Source organism: Anopheles coluzzii, chromosome 2, assembly GCF_943734685.1.
Source record: "Anopheles coluzzii chromosome 2, AcolN3, whole genome shotgun sequence".
Classification (NCBI taxonomy): Eukaryota; Metazoa; Arthropoda; class Insecta; order Diptera; family Culicidae; genus Anopheles; species Anopheles coluzzii.
In genome coordinates this window covers 92,412,795-92,429,938 of record NC_064670.1, presented here as the reverse complement: position 1 = coordinate 92,429,938, position 17,144 = coordinate 92,412,795, and the positions used below count along the sequence as shown (strand labels likewise).

The 17,144-nt window shown below is 46.2% G+C and overlaps 1 protein-coding gene across 6 annotated transcripts in view; it reads left to right on the top strand.

The window, feature by feature from the left end:
- LOC120948708 (E3 ubiquitin-protein ligase CBL) overlaps window positions 1-17,133 on the top strand; it is an 83,823-nt gene extending 66,690 nt beyond the window's left edge. For 5 of the 6 annotated variants that reach the window (XM_040365349.2, XM_040365348.2, XM_040365346.2 and 2 more), the window contains exons 3-9: window positions 5,349-5,495; window positions 5,576-5,719; window positions 5,812-5,928; window positions 6,031-6,155; window positions 6,259-6,380; window positions 6,590-6,730; window positions 12,642-17,133. In XM_040365349.2, the coding sequence (XP_040221283.2) occupies window positions 5,349-5,495; window positions 5,576-5,719; window positions 5,812-5,928; window positions 6,031-6,155; window positions 6,259-6,380; window positions 6,590-6,730; window positions 12,642-15,074 (3,229 nt within the window). In that variant the 3' untranslated portion in view covers window positions 15,075-17,133. Of the gene's footprint in view, window positions 1-5,348; window positions 5,496-5,575; window positions 5,720-5,811; window positions 5,929-6,030; window positions 6,156-6,258; window positions 6,381-6,589; window positions 9,274-12,641 lie in introns of those variants that run through there. The other variant, XM_049605854.1, reaches the window with a different exon arrangement.
- The last annotated feature ends 11 nt before the right edge of the window (window positions 17,134-17,144 follow it).

Genomic DNA, 17,144 nt, shown 5'->3' with positions numbered 1-17,144 from the left:
AACACTTTACAAGTGCCAGTTAGTTCCTTGGATGGGCGAAAGAACCTGGTTGAAAGTTAAATTGCCTTGCTGTCATTTCGCTCTAGTCGTGCGTTTGACAAGCAAACGGGAGCGACTTTGTTGAGAAAGTAGCTGCCACTCGTTATATCTGTAAACAGGGAACAACTTTCTACAACGCGAAGTGCGTCTGCTGTTCGCGCGTTGTGTTGTGTGATTGCACAAACAGGGAAAAAAAACTCTCATCACAAGTTGCATTAGACAGCCTCTGCCACTCTGGCTGCATCTTTCGGCGGCAGAAGTGGTTGCTCTGTCCGGAAGTCCTTATTCGGCACCATAAATCAGGCTCTCGTCCTTCTCGCCTGGGTGTGGTCTTCGCGCCACTCTATCTAGCTGCATCCAACGCTACACCGAAGACACCATCATCGGAACGGCGGCATGTGTGTATGTCTGCCTCCTAGAAAAAGGCGGTACAAGCGGCAATGCGCTTAGTTTGTTAACAAACTTAGGCTGCTACCGCGCTCCGTATGCGGAACTTATCGCCAGTTACAGCACGGAAGTAATGCGCATTTAATGTGCATCTCCTGCTATCGTGTCCTTCATACGACGGTTCCACACGCTGCTAGAGCACAATGGCTGGCAGTTGTTGGGAAAGTGCATCAAACTGTCAAGGCGCACCCCACGTCGCGCACACACTTCGTTAGTCACTTAACTTTACGCGTTCGTAGCTGTCCTGGAGTTGCAAAGGAGTATGACGATAAGAGGATGATTTTCTGCTACTTTAGGAAATGTGCAGCTCTCGTTGCAAGGATAAACTGTTTCGTATTCATATTTTATTACGTGGAATAGTAAACCTTATTTTTGAGGAGTAACTAAATTTCTTGAGCATTGTGATTCTTCACTTCTCGCAACATCAGTTTTCCATTTTTTTTTTGTCTTTCAGTCTTTCAAGAACACGACAGACCTTTCATGTTGCTCGTTGTGAAATTATCTCGATCAACAAAACCCCGTTCTCTCGGTCCAATCTCATCCTCCAGTACGTATCCGACGTCACTGTCCCAATGTCGAATGTGAAGACATAATTTCTCCAGATAAGCATCGAATAAAAAAAAGCTAGGACCAGATTAAGGGGCCTGTTCCAGAGAATTCTTCCACTTTAAGGTGCGTCGAAAGGATATCGCGGGTTTGTGTGACGATACTTTAGCAGCTCACATATAGTTGTTGAACGTGTTGTTGCCTTGTGTGGCCTGTTTTTTCTCCCATTTTGCTTTTCGTTCTTTCGCCTTTCGCTCCACAAGAGTGAACTCGAATTGGAACCTAAAGGCGACCTACTATCATCAACCCATACTCGTAAAGATGGAGGGTTTCCATGGTGCAGTTCCTTTTAAATAGGATCGATCATTATCTTTGGGTCAGATTTCATTAATTTAATACAGTCAGAACCCCATCGGTCGGGGTTGACATAGACTGTTCTCTTATTCTTTAAACTTCCTAGTTCTGTGTTCAAAGATCGAGACCAACAACAGACCAGTGACCAGTCTGAGGGTGCTATTTCCTCCTACTTCTACGATTTGTTCCTGCCCATCTCCATTTTGAATTATAATGAGTGTTGCAACGAAAACCACATCCCTGTTCACGCTTGTTTTAACCCCAAGAAGAAGCAGAAAACAGGACAAAAGTGGCAAACAACATTAATTGATTTATGCACTTCATCCTGTGCCGCACTTCATCTGTTGGCGGTGGTGGTGTAATTTAATGAAAGGTAAGCCTTTTTCATGCCGTTCCTGCTTGGCTACCAGCTTCTCCAAACTGCTTCCACGTCCAAAAGCTTTGGGCAAGTCCCAGAGGTGCCTACGCGATGTTCCTCCCCACGGAAAGGAAGGTGCTGGTGTCTACGTACGCGCGTGTAGTATTATTTTACGGGAAAAGGGTTTTTTTTTTTTCAATCGCCCCGTGAAAGAATGGGTAGGCGTGTGTCGCAAGTGTGCGCTGAGTGAGTGAATCCCCTAGTGCGGTAGGCGGTATTGCTAAATCTGTACCCGCGAGGAGAGAAAGTCACGAGGTAGATATATTTTTACTCCTACCGACTCTTAACCAACCACGCGGCAGTGGAAATGTCCCCCGTGTTGCTATCGTTTCTGTGGGAAATGGAAAAGCAGACACTCTTCCACCACAGCCCTCAAGTAATAATGTGTATGTGTGGCGCTATGCAGTGGTGGCAAAAAGGAAAGAAAAAAGCGGCTGCAAAAAAGGCGCGCACAATATCCATTAAAAGCTTGGAAGTAAATTAAAAGTGATTGCTTTTTGCCCGTCAAGCTAAAGTCGGTCCGTGTCTGTGGTGCGGCTTTTTCATCCACCGGGAAACATTGCCAGGCACTGGGAGGCATTGGTATAGAAGCGAAAAGGACACATTTGGAGAGAGAGATAGAGAGAAAGACAAATAAACCATCACATCTGCTGTAGCGACAAAGCAACAAGGACCTCTTGTACCGAGTGCCGGTTGCATTTTATGCCGTTTGTTACATGGATGGGTGGATGCGTTTGTTGAGTTTTTCCATTGCTGGTCAGGTAACCTAGGGAGAACTTGTAGTTTTCTTATTTAAAACACCAGCTTGTAGCAACTAAAAAAGGATTCTGATATTGCATATTGCGATCCTTGCATTTTCTTATCCTTAGAAATTTCCCATTACCGATCGAATCCCGTGCAATATCCCAACAATAATGACCACCACCCACGGGGTGCAAGGGCGGCGGTGAAGCTCGAAGTTGGTTGAGGCCGTGCTTCCCGGAATCACTTAAGTTCTTCCGTTTGATTTTTGTGTTTGCATTGAGGAAATCTTTTCCCTGTCCCAAAAAAAAATCCTGATGGAAAGGACGACGAAGGATACCCCGGACCTCTGGGATGTCTTGTATTTTCTCTTATTTTTTCTTGCACGACAACACTGGGTGGGAGAAAACACCGGCACAAGGCCATCCTGCATGCTTGCCTTCTCTCCACAGTGTTCCGTGGGCTGTAAGATTTTTGCTTTTCAATTTTCCTCTTGCCTCCGTTTGTTGTGGCCGTTTTCCCGGTGTTTTCTGCCATTATACTGTGTACCTGTATGTATGTGTGTGTGCGACCCTAGACGCTAGAAATGGGAACAACACGGCAATGGATGTGGGCGAGTAACAAAAAATGGCAAACAAATGACGAAGAATCGTCCACAAACGGTGTAAGCTGTGTTGGTTTGGTTGCTCGCTCACCTAGCGCGTCTCAGAAGCTTTAGCTTTAGAAGAGCTTTTTGTTTTTGTGTGGGTTTCATGGGAGCGGGGGAAGGAAGGTGAAGTCTAAGGTGAGAAATAGATTCTTGGTACAATTTTTCTTCACAGTTTGTGTTGTTAAATAGTCCAAAACCCATTTTTTAAATTTTCCGATTTAAAATAGCTTTTGTATTTAACGAGATTTGAACGCAGGACTGGTTGTGCATACTGTTCTGATCCGCCTACGTTGTCACCTACACTACAGGGCTCACACCAATGGTGGGACATCAGTTAGATATCAGCTTTGTACAGTGTCGATATGGCAGCAGTAGCGACGTAGCCATTCGTTATATTAGGAAATTCATTTAATCGTCAAAGTTAATCGGAAGTTTGTTTTTAAAAAGCGGATAAACATTTTTTAACTTTGGCTGTCGGCCCTTTACAAAATGCTATCTTAAGCGACGATACTTTTTTATTCCATTGAGTCAACATTAAATGCAAAAGAAGCGGTCATTAAAATGTACAACAGAGGAAACCCTTCTGACAGACATAGCGTTGCACTCCTTCGGATAACTTTTTGCTAGAATTGAACTGAAACATAAAAAAAGGATATTTTATAAAGATATGTGCTAGGTTTGTTTTTTCTTCTTCTTGTATTGCATTGATAGCATCGAGAACGACATCGCATGATGGCGCTACCGGTTTGTATTGAGTCTCGGCAGCAACAGACCGCCAAACAATTCCACACCGACCGATCTGTCTGTGCATGCTCCACTTCCATGCCGCCTTCTCTTTCGTGGCGGGTGATTTTTCACTCGGTTCACGATCCTCTCCACAACTACAAACAGCAGCACACGTGAGAAAGGTGTGTATGTGTGCATATGAAAAGGGGGATGAGTTTTTAATGATGAGAATTTCCTGCACCCGGTAGTTCCCGGTTCTTTTTTTTTATCAAAAGCCATTCCGAACTGCAGAGAGAGCAAGCGGTGGGGGAAAAAGGCATCATTAAGCTTAAGTGTAAGAAGGTGCATGGCGCGAAAGGCTGCCCCGAAGGGTCGGGCAAAGGGTGCAGCGGTCTGGCGTCTTCTTTAAGAAATCGGACCAACGCCAAGCCTTCGCCCTCGCACACACTCTTTTAATGGCAAACCAATCCTTTTTCGAGCGCGCGCGCGTTAATGAAGTGGAATGAAATGGAAGCAAATGGGTTCGAATTCGTTTGCTCTTCTGCTCCAAACCGACACCCAGACGTTCGTAATAAAATCATGTAACGTAATGAGGAATTGATTCATTTGCCTGTGTATGTGTGTGTGTGTGTTTGTGTGTGATACAAACCCATTCATTTCCCTTGCTTGCTGCTGGTTGCCGAGAATCTGTTTTCTTACCTATTTTCCTTCTGTTTGCTCCATTCTTCGAGCACTTTTTTGAACGTCGAGTGATTTGTAATTATTCATCTGACGCACACTGTCTCTCAGTGTAATTATTTGACGGGCTGCTGGTCTCTCCTTCTGCTCCTACTTCTCCACCCCGGTACCTTCCATCCGCCTTTCTCCGGTCCGCGAATTTGCAGCACGACTGGCGTGCCAACTGCTAGCAGAGCGTGAATTAATCATCAGTTCAAGAGGGTACTACATTAACGTCTCTAATGGTGATATTTCGAGCGCCGATGGGCAGAAAAGTTCCTTTTCCCCCCTCCTGGTTGGGGTCCATTCTCTGCTCGGTCGGGTAAATGTTTGTGATTGCTGCTCTCCCGTGCTTGCGTTTTCGCCCCCCGTGCCCAACATGAAAGGGAAATCAGCGACGATAGGGAAGAGTGTTCGCTTTGGAACGATCATTATCATACGACACACCGATTCCCGGTTTAAAACGTAATTTAAATCGGGTCCATCGGAGCTATGTTCTTCCACAATAAGTGACAGTAACGGTAATGAGGGCACAATCATAGGCTAGGTTAACAGAGAGGGAAAGACCAGGACATAATGTCCCATTTCCCAGAACAGCATCGCTGATATATTTTTATCCTTCGCTTAATTGTATTGTTAAATATTCTCTAAAATATCTAATAAAATATTAACAAAACACCCAATCTTTTCTCACTCTCTCTCTTCCCGCAGCACACTCGTACCGTGGAAGTTGTTCCGGTTCGAGCTATCCCTGGTGCATCCAATCTCCTCCGGGCTGGAAGCGATGGCGCTTAAAACCACCATAGACTTAACGTGCAATGATTATATATCAAATTTTGAATTTGATGTGTTTACAAGGTACGGTTCGATTCGATGGTTTGATTTTGGGTTCATTTTCCACTAAACCACTGATTTTTTTTGTTGTTGTTTTTTTGCAGGCTGTTTCAACCGTGGAATACGTTGCTAAGAAATTGGCAAATCCTTGCTGTGACCCATCCGGGCTACGTAGCTTTCCTAACCTACGACGAAGTCAAAGCACGCTTACAAAAGTATATCACTAAGGCTGGTAGTTATGTTTTCAGGTAAGCAGCACCCCCAGAACGTTGCTCGTTTGCTTTTGGATAACATTAAAACATTATTAATATTGCAATGCCGCTTCGCCCAATTATTACAGATTATCCTGCACCCGGTTAGGACAGTGGGCGATAGGGTACGTGACGCAAGAGGGCGAAATCCTGCAGACAATCCCGCAGAACAAGTCATTATGTCAAGCTTTACTAGACGGCCATAGGTAAGGCTAAAGATGGTTACACTTGCTTTTCCATGTACTAACCTATCCTTATTCCGTTGTCTTGTCTTTCCAACCACGTCATTGGCACACTCCCCCCTGCAGGGAAGGGTTCTACCTATACCCGGACGGCAAACCCAACAATCCGGACCTGTCGTTCGCCGTGCAGAGCCCGCTCGAGGATCATATCACCGTGACGCAGGAACAGTATGAGCTGTACTGCGAAATGGGTACGTACCCGGGAACGGATCCATCCGACATGACCCTGGCTTGATTTAATTGCATTTTTGTTTCATCGTCACCTTTCTCTCTGACCTTTTTTTTTGTTTGCAGGAAGCACCTTCCAGCTGTGCAAAATCTGTGCCGAGAACGATAAGGACATACGCATCGAACCGTGCGGGCATCTGCTATGCACACCCTGCCTAACGGCCTGGCAGGTGGACTCGGAGGGGCAGGTACGTTGGGTGGCGTGGCGTTGCAAGTGAGCTGACCTTCTGGGCTGTGCGACAGGTGTCCCATCATCCCGCTGGACAAAAGCATCATTTCACACGTCAATGCCAAGAGCTCTCATATCGCTCTCCCACACCCCCCGGGGGGCGAGGAAAATGTGCAACATAAACTAACATCCTTTTTTGTTGTTCTTTCTGTTGCTTCTTTCTTCCAGGGTTGCCCATTCTGTCGGGCGGAAATCAAGGGCACGGAGCAGATCGTGGTCGACGCGTTCGATCCCAAGCGGCAGCACAATCGCAACTCGGCGAACGGCCGCCAGCAGCTACAGAACGACGATCACGATGACGATACGGAGGTACTGTGAGCTCATCCAACAACCCACCACCCACTCTCTTTCTCTCCCAACCACACCCTCCCTTTCTGCTACCGTTTCTGTATGTGTGTTGTGTTTTTTGCGTATATCTGTGTGTGTGTGTGCGTGTGTGCATTGTTCTCGCTCGTTCACGCTGCCCGTGCGCGCCCTGTCTGCTGCCACACTCGCTGCCCCTATTCCCGTCCCTGTGTGTCCTGAATGTCCTTCATCTTAGACAGCACCGAAGCCGCGCGTATCCTGCCGATAGAAATCCATCCCAACCATCAACCATCATGAAAAAACGACCCACGCACCACCACCACCTGTCCCGGCATCTCGTGCAGCATTTGCATTACATGTAGTGTATGTGTGTGTTTTGTGTGTGCACATGCGAGTGTGTATTATCGTTTAGTTCGGTGTAACTATTGTGTAGCACACCATCATCATAGCGCTCATATCCCAGTGGATCGATTTAGACACGGTCGCTGTGCACAGCGTGCAATAGGGACGAGTTTAAATTACCGTTCATTTATAATTTCGAATTCCATCATGCCAAACTCCTCCAACTCTAACGTCCCCCACCCCACCTCAAACTAGACAGTTTTGTGCACGTTTTAGTTACGCACGCGCTTGACGAATGCAATGTACTTCTTCATTTATTCATGAGCATAGAATGTGTAGGAATCCCTGTAATGTGTGTGTGTGCGTGTGTGCGTACATACCGCCCTAGAGCGAGCTGTCAACTCATCCCAGCCATAAGCTGGACCGACTCACACACACACACACCCGCTCATCAGCATTATAATCATCATTATCATGCTTCCCATTTGCTAATCTGTGCAAAAGTGTGTTTCCCTACCGATGGCGCAAAAGTGTTAGGAAATAAATTCCACCACACACACCTACCCTTCTCACGGCAGCACTACATTTAGTGCGCGTTTCTGTTGTTTAGCCAAATTTGTTCATTTTTAGTTAGTTTAGACAGTTAAGTTTTGCCGGATAAGTTTGTGTGTACGGATCGCAAAATAGGATGAGCAGCGCTTTGTGTATTTTTTTTATAAATTAAGCACTCTATTTTGCAGTACGACCGGGCAGAAAGGACTCTAAAACCACTGTGGTAGATGCACTAGGAGGTTTAGATTGTTTTCTTTTGTATGTTAAGTAGGAGAAAGGACTAACTGCGAAACAAACGGCAGTTAATTCAAAGGTCTTGTTCTCTTTCTCTCTCTATGGTTAGTTTGAGTAATGCAACATAATTTCCTTGGCGTGTCCAGTTTAAATGGAATCCCTCCGTGGCTCCTCTAAAAAAAGCAAAAGAAAAGCCCCCCTTCTCTTCCACTCAAACAATAGGATAAGATGCTTGATAAGATAGTTCATATTTAGTTAGAGCTGAACGTCGAACACATGTAACAAATAATACTCTACACTACTGCGTACGAAATGTTTCCAAAATGCAAACACAAACAAACTAAACCGCTGCTGGACAGAGGCTTCCAAAAGTACAGACGAAGAGAGGGGGAGGGTGTACAAAAAAAACGAGACATACCGCATCTGTGTATGTGTGTGTGTGTGAGTGGTTGGCGAAGATTGTACATAAAATTGCAAGAGCAACAGGCTTCCCTAGACAAACCCACGAAAAGGAACGAAAGAAGAAGAAAAAACAGGACAAGCTTAACAATTCAAAACCTTGTGATGATTAGCACGAATATGTATTGGATAAAATGTGCGTAAATGTGCTGTGGGGTGGCCTTAAAATTAGTAGTGCGTTAGTAGTAGCCCTTCCATGTAGCCACATAAGCGCGTTAGATAGGAACTCTATTGATAATTGGAAGACGCTCGAGCTCTAGCAATTTATTGTAGGTAGTTAGTGTACGTGTAACATTTTCGAAACAAATTTCTGAACTCAGATTGCGAGATGCCATTTTGCCATTGCGTTTTGCTGCAATGTGTAACTGATTTGGTCATGTGTGTGTAAGCTTGTGTACTATAAATCGCGGCATAAGATAAATTAACTTTCCAACCACAAACAAGTAAACGATTGCTCGTTTTTTTCTGTTGTCTGGTCTCGAAAAGTTTATTTTGTACAAATCAGTAAAAAGAAGTGTGTTCTTCCCTTTCCCTGTGTCCAGTTTGAGGTCTGTGTCTGTTTAGGGTTTAAGATATTTATTTACAGTAAATGGAAAAGCACTTAACTACTACTGCCAACATCCGATGGCGCCGCTTTAACTATGATTTATCACAAACACAAGTTAGATTAAAGACCATAGTAAAGTCCCCCCTAAAACACGATGAAAACAATAGTAACCAATCAGAGAACGATTAAGATTAAAATTAAAAAGCTGAACAAACGGCCGACAGCGAACAGAAAGCAAAAGCGACACAAACTTATCAAGGATCGTATTATGGAAAGAAAGAACCCATTACAGAGCGTCGTAGTAATGATTACTAGATATTTTAGCCCAAGCAATAAGCATGTTTAGATAGTTTAAATTCTTCTCGATCAGTAAGTGCATTATCGATAAAATAAAACCGAATCATAAGAACAACCTCACAGTCGTCGAACCTCTTCAAACCGATCAGCTCTCCATGGGGGCGGTTGATCGCGTTTGCGTTGTAGTAGTTAGTCGTGTTCCATTCATTCTATTTGTATACTTGTGCGTGTGTGTGTATTTGGAATATTCTTCCGCTCCATTCGTTTTTCCTTTTTTTGTTTGAATTTATTTATCTTCCCTTTAGCTCACGAGCATCCTCCATCACTCCATCACTAGAGAGCGCATCACGAGCAATAAAGCACCTTCTCATCACTCGCGTACCTACACACCCTAGCACACACAGCTCTGTATCATCACACCGCGTTTGCGCCGTATGGAATGAAATTGTTTGCATTGTTTTGTAAAGTATAGTTGTCGCATGCTGTTTTTTGACTGTATTTATTATTCCACCAAACTTGTTCTTTGTGTGCTTGTGTTTTGTTAAATTTAAATTGCAGTTGTTTAACCTCCCTTTGGTAGGTAGTACGCAGAAGCGATCATATTGAAAGGATAAAATATTTTGTTTAGCAAAACAAATCTTCTCAGTTGGGTTAACACGGCCAATTAGTAACTTTTGTCAAAATAATTGAAGCACAAAATTGCTCCCTTTTTCGTCATCTCGTTCACTTGGTTTTGTTCTGCTAAATACAACGCATCAATTGCTATGCATCACACGGGTACACCCGCGTTTGGCATTGATGAAAGGGTTAAAAGGCAACAAAAATAAACAATAAATCGCCCTAAAAGCGCACGGACAGGAAAAAAAAAGCTTAAATAAACACAAACCAACCAACCAACCAACGAAACCAACACAGAACAGTTACTATCGGAGGCGGGTACTGTCGCTGGTGCTACTTCTGATGCGGCTGCTGCTGCTGCTGCTGTGGCTTCCAAAGCGCAAAGCCAAATGTGCCATAAATCATGCATAACTTTCAGGCGCACCACGTACAAATACGTCACCGGTTGCGTTCGGTACAGAGGCATATTGCGCTCGTTTGTTTTCGGTTTTGTTTCCTTTTTTATTATCAGTGTGGGAGCTTTTTTTTTTGTTCATATGGCCAACATAATAATGCCATGGTTTAAAAATCCTTTCTTTAATACACACAGCTCTGAGGGAAGTATTTGAATACACGCGTTGATGGACATACAGACACAAGAAATATTATTTGTTTAAAAAAACGTTTGGAAATAGATTCGAATTGTTCATAAGTTTAAAATTACTCTTTTTTCGATCAAAATGTGCTGCAGGTTCCTCGTTAACACTTAGAGCTTCTCTTGGAAAATTTAAATAAACCCTCGGTGACACCATCTCACACCTTCTGGTGGACACTGTGAACCAAAAGTCCCAATTTTCGCTACATAAATCGTAAGGATTTTCAAGGGGTTAATTTTTTTTTTTTTTTTGCGCAAACCGACACCGACCTTGCCGGTTGCTGTCCTGCGTGAGAATATCTGATATAGTAAATGCTGGAAATTTATTCACCGGAACCGTATTTCAATTCAATCGAGAAAAATATTCAACCCGGTTTGATAGATTTATAAAATCAGGACACAAAATAAGGATAAAAAGTAAGCCCTTCCGACCTTAAATTACCATTAGTTTGGGGATTTTGTTTGTTTATTTTGCCTTCTATCTTACTCTCTCACTCATCCTATATCACACAAACACACACACTCCATTGGCAATGATTAGAAAGGCAACGATTGAAGGGACCTGCTTAATCAAACCCTTAAACAGGACCTGCAGGCGAATTCTTCGAATTTGGATTATTAACCCACCAGGCAGGTGGGCTAGTTTGTGGCGGTGAGGCTTCCCAGTCTAGGGATTCTCAGGAACATCCACCGGCAAGCAAAAACAAAAACGCCTACCTCACTACCAGCCACCAGCTAGCCAGCCCAGCTTACGGTGCACAACGGTTCGTATAATGAGGGAAGCAAACCGCCGGTGAAAAATTGCACACCATTAATCCCCGGCTCTGTTCCGCTCATGAGGTTGATCTTGAAGTATTTCACGACCACCCCAATTTTGACCCCCGGAAATCCTCCCCCCAAAAAATAGGAAGGAAGGTACCTCTCCGTAACTCGGCGTAAAACCTGGAAATTGGGAAAATTGATTCGTCGAAATAAGTCATCCCGTGCGCTTAACCGTATTTCGGCCTCGGGAAAATGGTTCACGTTTCCGCATGGTTTATGAAAACCCCCTTCTACGCCCCCGGAACGAAGAGGAGTAATGAAATATGGAAATGCGATATGATTGAAAATTGGAAATGTGTGTGTGTGTTTTTTTTTCTCTCGCTAGAGGCGAATTTCTCCATCAATCTGTTTGTGTGTGTCTGTATGGGTATTGGTGGGTGGAATTATTTAAAATGTTTATTGATGTTGAAATTAAACCATTCCCGCCGTGGTGTGGCTGACCACCACGGTTTGACTTGAATATGCAATTAATATTGCATCGCTCGTAACAAAGGAAGCCGTGTGGGATTGGCCTACAAAACCACTTGTCAACACACTATGACGGTGTATGTGTGTTTGTGTGTGGCCATGCGATGCCGGATAGATGCAATTCTGGAATGGAAGCCGGTGCAAAATAGTCATTAAAGTGGACAAATGAAGCCTTTTGTCGGCTTTCAATCGTTCGCAGCCAGACGGAATCAGCCAAACATTCATTTTAATTCGGGTTCGTCGTCTGCTTCGTTTGCTGTGTAATTTAATTGTTTTTTTGTCTGGTTTATCTTCTCGTTCCGGGTTTTTCTAGTCGAACAATATTCTATAAGTATAGTACAATTTTATGAAATTTATCGTCTTTATTTCAAATCCCTGATTGTAAAATGGTTTCTACTAAATATGTGTGTTTTTATCACTTAACAATTAATACTTTTGCATGGAATTTACAAATATAGTAATGAATCATTAATGTCCTATTAACTTAAACTTAATATAATTAAATGCATGCTCCTATTTCTTTCTATAATCCGTTCTCGCTAATATTTCACTCCTTCCAACTTTGTGGTGTAATGTGTGTATCGATCGAATCGTTCGAATCGAATTTTGGTAAATATCTAACAAACAACAACTGGAAAAACTAAATAATTTTTCCTTCTCTGGTTTTCTCTCTTTCTCTCTCTCTCTCTCTCTCTCTCTTTCTCTCTTTCTCTTTCCTCGCTGGTCAACACACTTTCCTTAATTTTCCTAAACTCGCGGCTTACTTTGATGCGTGCGTGCGTGTGGCTGTGTTGGCGTGGCGTCTCGCAAATTAAAAAAAAAACCTTCGCGACACGCTCCCACCTTGTACGTGTGTGTATGTATGTGTGTGTGTGTGTGGAATTGGCTTTTTCCGGTTGGTCGGCACGGGATTGTAATAACCTTGGTCATGGCGCAAACAGGACGATTTCAATATTGCCACCTCATCACTGCACGCGCTGAGCAACAGCATGACGCTGGCACGTAACAACAACGACAAGCAAAGCCCGCACTCATCGCCCCGTCTGCCCCGGCGTCAGCAGCAGCACCAACAACAACAACAACAACAGCAGCCACCATCGTCGTGTCCACCGACCTCGCAGGCTCCCTCGGCGCCGGTCCTGTCCGGCAGTGACATATACGCTGCGGGAGGCGTCGGCCCCTCCTCGATGCTGCTCGTCGGAATGTCGGCCCAGTCGCCGCTTCCTCCCACCGCCGGCACCACCACCACCAGCAGCAGCAGTAGCGGGAACTTGGTGGCATCGGCACCGGTGGCGGCCTCCTGCAACGCCTGTCCCGGATCGCACCCACCCTCCTCATCCTCTCCATCCTCCACCACTACGTCCTCTTCCTCCTCCTCCTCCTCCTCCTCGTCCTCCTCAACATCTTCATCCTCTTCCTCTACCTCTTCCACGTCCTCTTCCTCATCCACCACCAGCTCCTCCTCGTGCGCGTCCGGTGCAGCGGCATCGACGGTCGCTTCCCATCCCGCGCTCAGCACCCCGGCGGCCATCGCTGCGGCAGTGGCCGCCTCGGCACCACCGCTTGCCGCCGCCACCGTCTCGCACACGGTCAATGGGGCCCTGGCGACGCACACCAACATCTCGCTCAGTAGCTGTGGCACGGGCAGCACCGCCAACCCTACCACCACCACCACCCCTACCGGTCACCTGGTGAAGTGTAACAAATCTTCCTCCTCTTCCCTTCTACCGCAGGGTGGCGGAAGTGCCGCCTGTACCGGTTCGTCGTCCTCCTCCCACCAGCAGCAGCAGCAGCAGCATCAACCTCCAACCAACCGGTTGAGTGCGCCGGTGGGCGGTGCCGCCGTCACCGGCAACTCCCCGAGCAGCTACCTGATCCTGAAGGCGCTGAACAAGGCACTGTCGAGCGAGACGGGCTGCCAGGGCGGCTCGATGGAGTCGATCTACCAGCACGGCTACCGACAGTGCACAACGACACCGCCCCCGCTGCCGCCGCGCAAATCGTCGCCCGGCATTCTGGCGGCATCGGCCGCATCGGACCATCGGCAGCAGAAGCTGGCCGGCTGTAGCAGCGGGAGCAATCGTGTGAGTGGAGCACCGCCTGCGTCCGGTCTGCAGCATCTGCAACCGAGCGCGCCCCGAACGCCGGGCCAGATCAATGGGGCGTCCTCGATGGGCAATCTGGCCAACCATACGGCCGGTGCGCTGCATCTCAGCCGCAGCTCGGAGAATCTGCCATCGTTGGCCGCATCGCCGCATCCACCAGCGCCACCGCCCGTTCCCAAGCACCAGAACATCGCGGTAACATCGCAGGAGCATCACACGGCGACGTGTCCCTGTTCGAGCTCCCAGCAGCAGCAGCACCAGCACCAGCAACAACCTTCATCGGCGAGTGGCGACCCGTTCGCGGCGGGCGACACCGCCACAGACAAGGTGATCGTCGGGCCGGCGGAAACGATCGTCGGCATTATCGATACGCGGCCACCGGAAGCGCGCCACCCGATCATACTGAAGGTGGACGAAAAGGCGGACCAAAGCTTGATACTGACCGCCGCCCTGACGCCCAACAACGTGTACCAGTTCAAGCCGACGAGCGCCTCGGTCAGCACCACCAGCCTGAACGGGTTCGTCACGGTGCAGACGACGATCAGCGGCGAGCAGACGACCGGTGGCAGCCTGGAGTCAGCCACCGTCAGCGCAACGACACCCTCGCTCCAGTACAAACCGGCCCCGGCACAGCCGCAGCCAACGCCGCAGCGGCAACCGCAGCCCCAGCCGCGCACCCAGTTCACCCAGCCTGCTGCCGCACCGGCCGCACCGGGTTCGTCGTCTGCGGCCGCCGTCTCGAACAATCACCAGCGGCACCAGTCGCTACCGGCCAACAGTGCAGCGGTCGGGGCGAAAATCCTGCCGCATCCGCCGTCGAAATCGATCACCTCGTCGCAGCTTGCCGCATCCGCTGCCGGTGGAGGAGGACGATCCGGTACGCCCTCCGCTGGCCATCCACTGCTGTACGAGAACGTTAATCTCGCCTCCAGCGGGCCGGTAAAGGACTGCCCGAGTCAGCGGCATGCCGGCGGCGGTGGTGGTGGTAACAGCAGTAGTAGTAGTAGTAGCAACAGCAGCAGTAACAATAACCATTTGGCAAGTTTTAGTGCAGCGGGCGGTGGACCACCATCCCTCAGCTCGGCCCTCAACAACAACAACAACCCGAACGTGCCGTACGAGAACATCAACCTCGAGTACATCGCGCGGCTCATGCAGGAGGGCTACTCGAAGGAGAACGTCATCACGGCGCTCGGCATCTCGCGCAACAACATCGAGATGGCGTGCGACATACTGCACGAGTTTGTCAGCAAGAGCGGTGGCGGTTGAGCAGGGAAGAAGGGCAGGTTATAGCAGGCTCTCTAGTTAGGTGGAATAAGATTTTATTTGAAGGGAAGAAAGTGTCATACATGTAACAGGTAGGTTCAACGACACGATTCGTGTGTGTACATAGCTAGCGTGTATCGTATTAAAATTAATGATACAGCGTTTGAAGTCATGTGTGAGCGTGGAGTGCTAGAATTTTCAATTTTCCGTTAAAAGGAGCGCGATCAGAACGCTTCAGAACAATTATGCGCGCGCGTGCGTGTGTGTTTCGAGTGTGAGTTTAGCGTAAGAAGTGTATTATCCTTTCATCAAATGGAAGCTTTATTTTAGTTCCTTAGCTCTCAAGCGAGCAGACGGACGGTTTAGTGTTTACGTTATTATCTTTAGATAGACACACGAGACAGGTCGAGAGGGGATTTCCCCCTTTGTACATCGATTGTAGAGCTCTCTGGTTTTTAGTTTTTAGCAGTAGTAGTTCTGGACTATTTCCCTGTCCCTCTATGTGTAGGTAGGGTGTGCGTGTGTGTGCGCAAACATTCCGGCGGTGTCGTAGATGCAAACTGATGCGCACAAAACGAAGTATGTATGTCGATGAGAAAAGGATATCGGAGATCGTATTAGCAACGGTACTGTAGACGGAAGACGGCGGTGCCAAAAGTAGCAAAAACGCGAGGCGCAGGTTTTCGTTTGATTTAGAAGCAAGCATCCATAGTCGATATGGATGAGTACATAGTAATCTCCACTAGTCATCTGTTTACTGTCACCTTTCGCACGTGACGAATTGTGAAGCGGAAGGAATCCCAAAGCGAATCTGAATGGCGTACAGGAAGAGAGGGAGCACATTTCTCAACCCGATCATAATGTACAAGCTTTGTACGTTGCGATGATATTAGAAAACATTTTAATTTATCTTTACACTCAAAAAAGTGAGTTAGTAGACAACAATTCGAAGGTAATGTATATTAAAAAAAAATAACATTAAGACACAATTGCTACAAAAACAAAACAAACACACGAACGAAAGAGATTTGAAACAACACGATCGCGGGGGGAGAGGCTTTTTCTGATGCTGTGAGTTGAATTAAAGGCAACCGCATACGTTTGGCCGCAAACTGTACAGTACTGGACGCATTTAAAACACGATAACTAATTGAATTGAACAATTGTAAAGCAGTTTTAGAAGAAAAAAAAGCGTGTGTATATGTATGTGTGTGTATTAATCCCGTTAACGCAGTGGCACACACTATTCGCACACAATCGAAACGAAACTAATCTTTCACCCCTGCGCTCCCTCCCCGACAACTTTTTGACTGATTGGGAAGCTTTAAGCAATAGCAATTCAAATTAAACGTTCGCTTGCCATGTAAAAGTTTTCGATAAGTATAGTTCTTCTCCCTTGTTCTTCTCCAAAACCCCTGCCCCCCCCCCCCCCCCCCTTCTTTTTTCGGCGTTACATTTAAGCAAGCGCATCGCAATCACACTTATCACGAATCACGCTAACGTTAATAATACTCATCCCAATGGAATGGCACAGCCTATTCCAGTTAGAAAATATAGATGAGGAGGGGAGGGGGAACGGTGTTCATTATAAAATTATCCCAAATCCAGATATTGTTCCCACTAAACAAAAAAAAACATTATATAGCACAATGAGCACATGTGTAACAGTAAGATATAGAAGCATCATTGTACATAAGGTAGCAAAAGGCAAATAGATTAGAGCAAACGAAACGAGAATCGCTCGAAAAGGAATGCTGGAAAGGAAAGCAACAGATAGAACTCGTGAGAGAAAAGCAAAGAAAGAAAAGGCAAAACGACAAAAAAGGGCAACAAAGCAAAGAAGCAAAATATTAGAATGAAGATCCATATTTGCAATCAACAAACTGTATAAAAACAACTGTGTATGTGTGTGAACATGATAAGAGGTGCAAAAACGGATAAATAATACACTAACAGTACTAAGTCAACAAACAGCTAGTAATAACAAAAAAGATATGCTTCTTTTTCTGTGCGCAGAGTAAGATGCAAAAAAAAACAAACAAATTGCAGAAAAACAAACAAATTGCAGAAAAA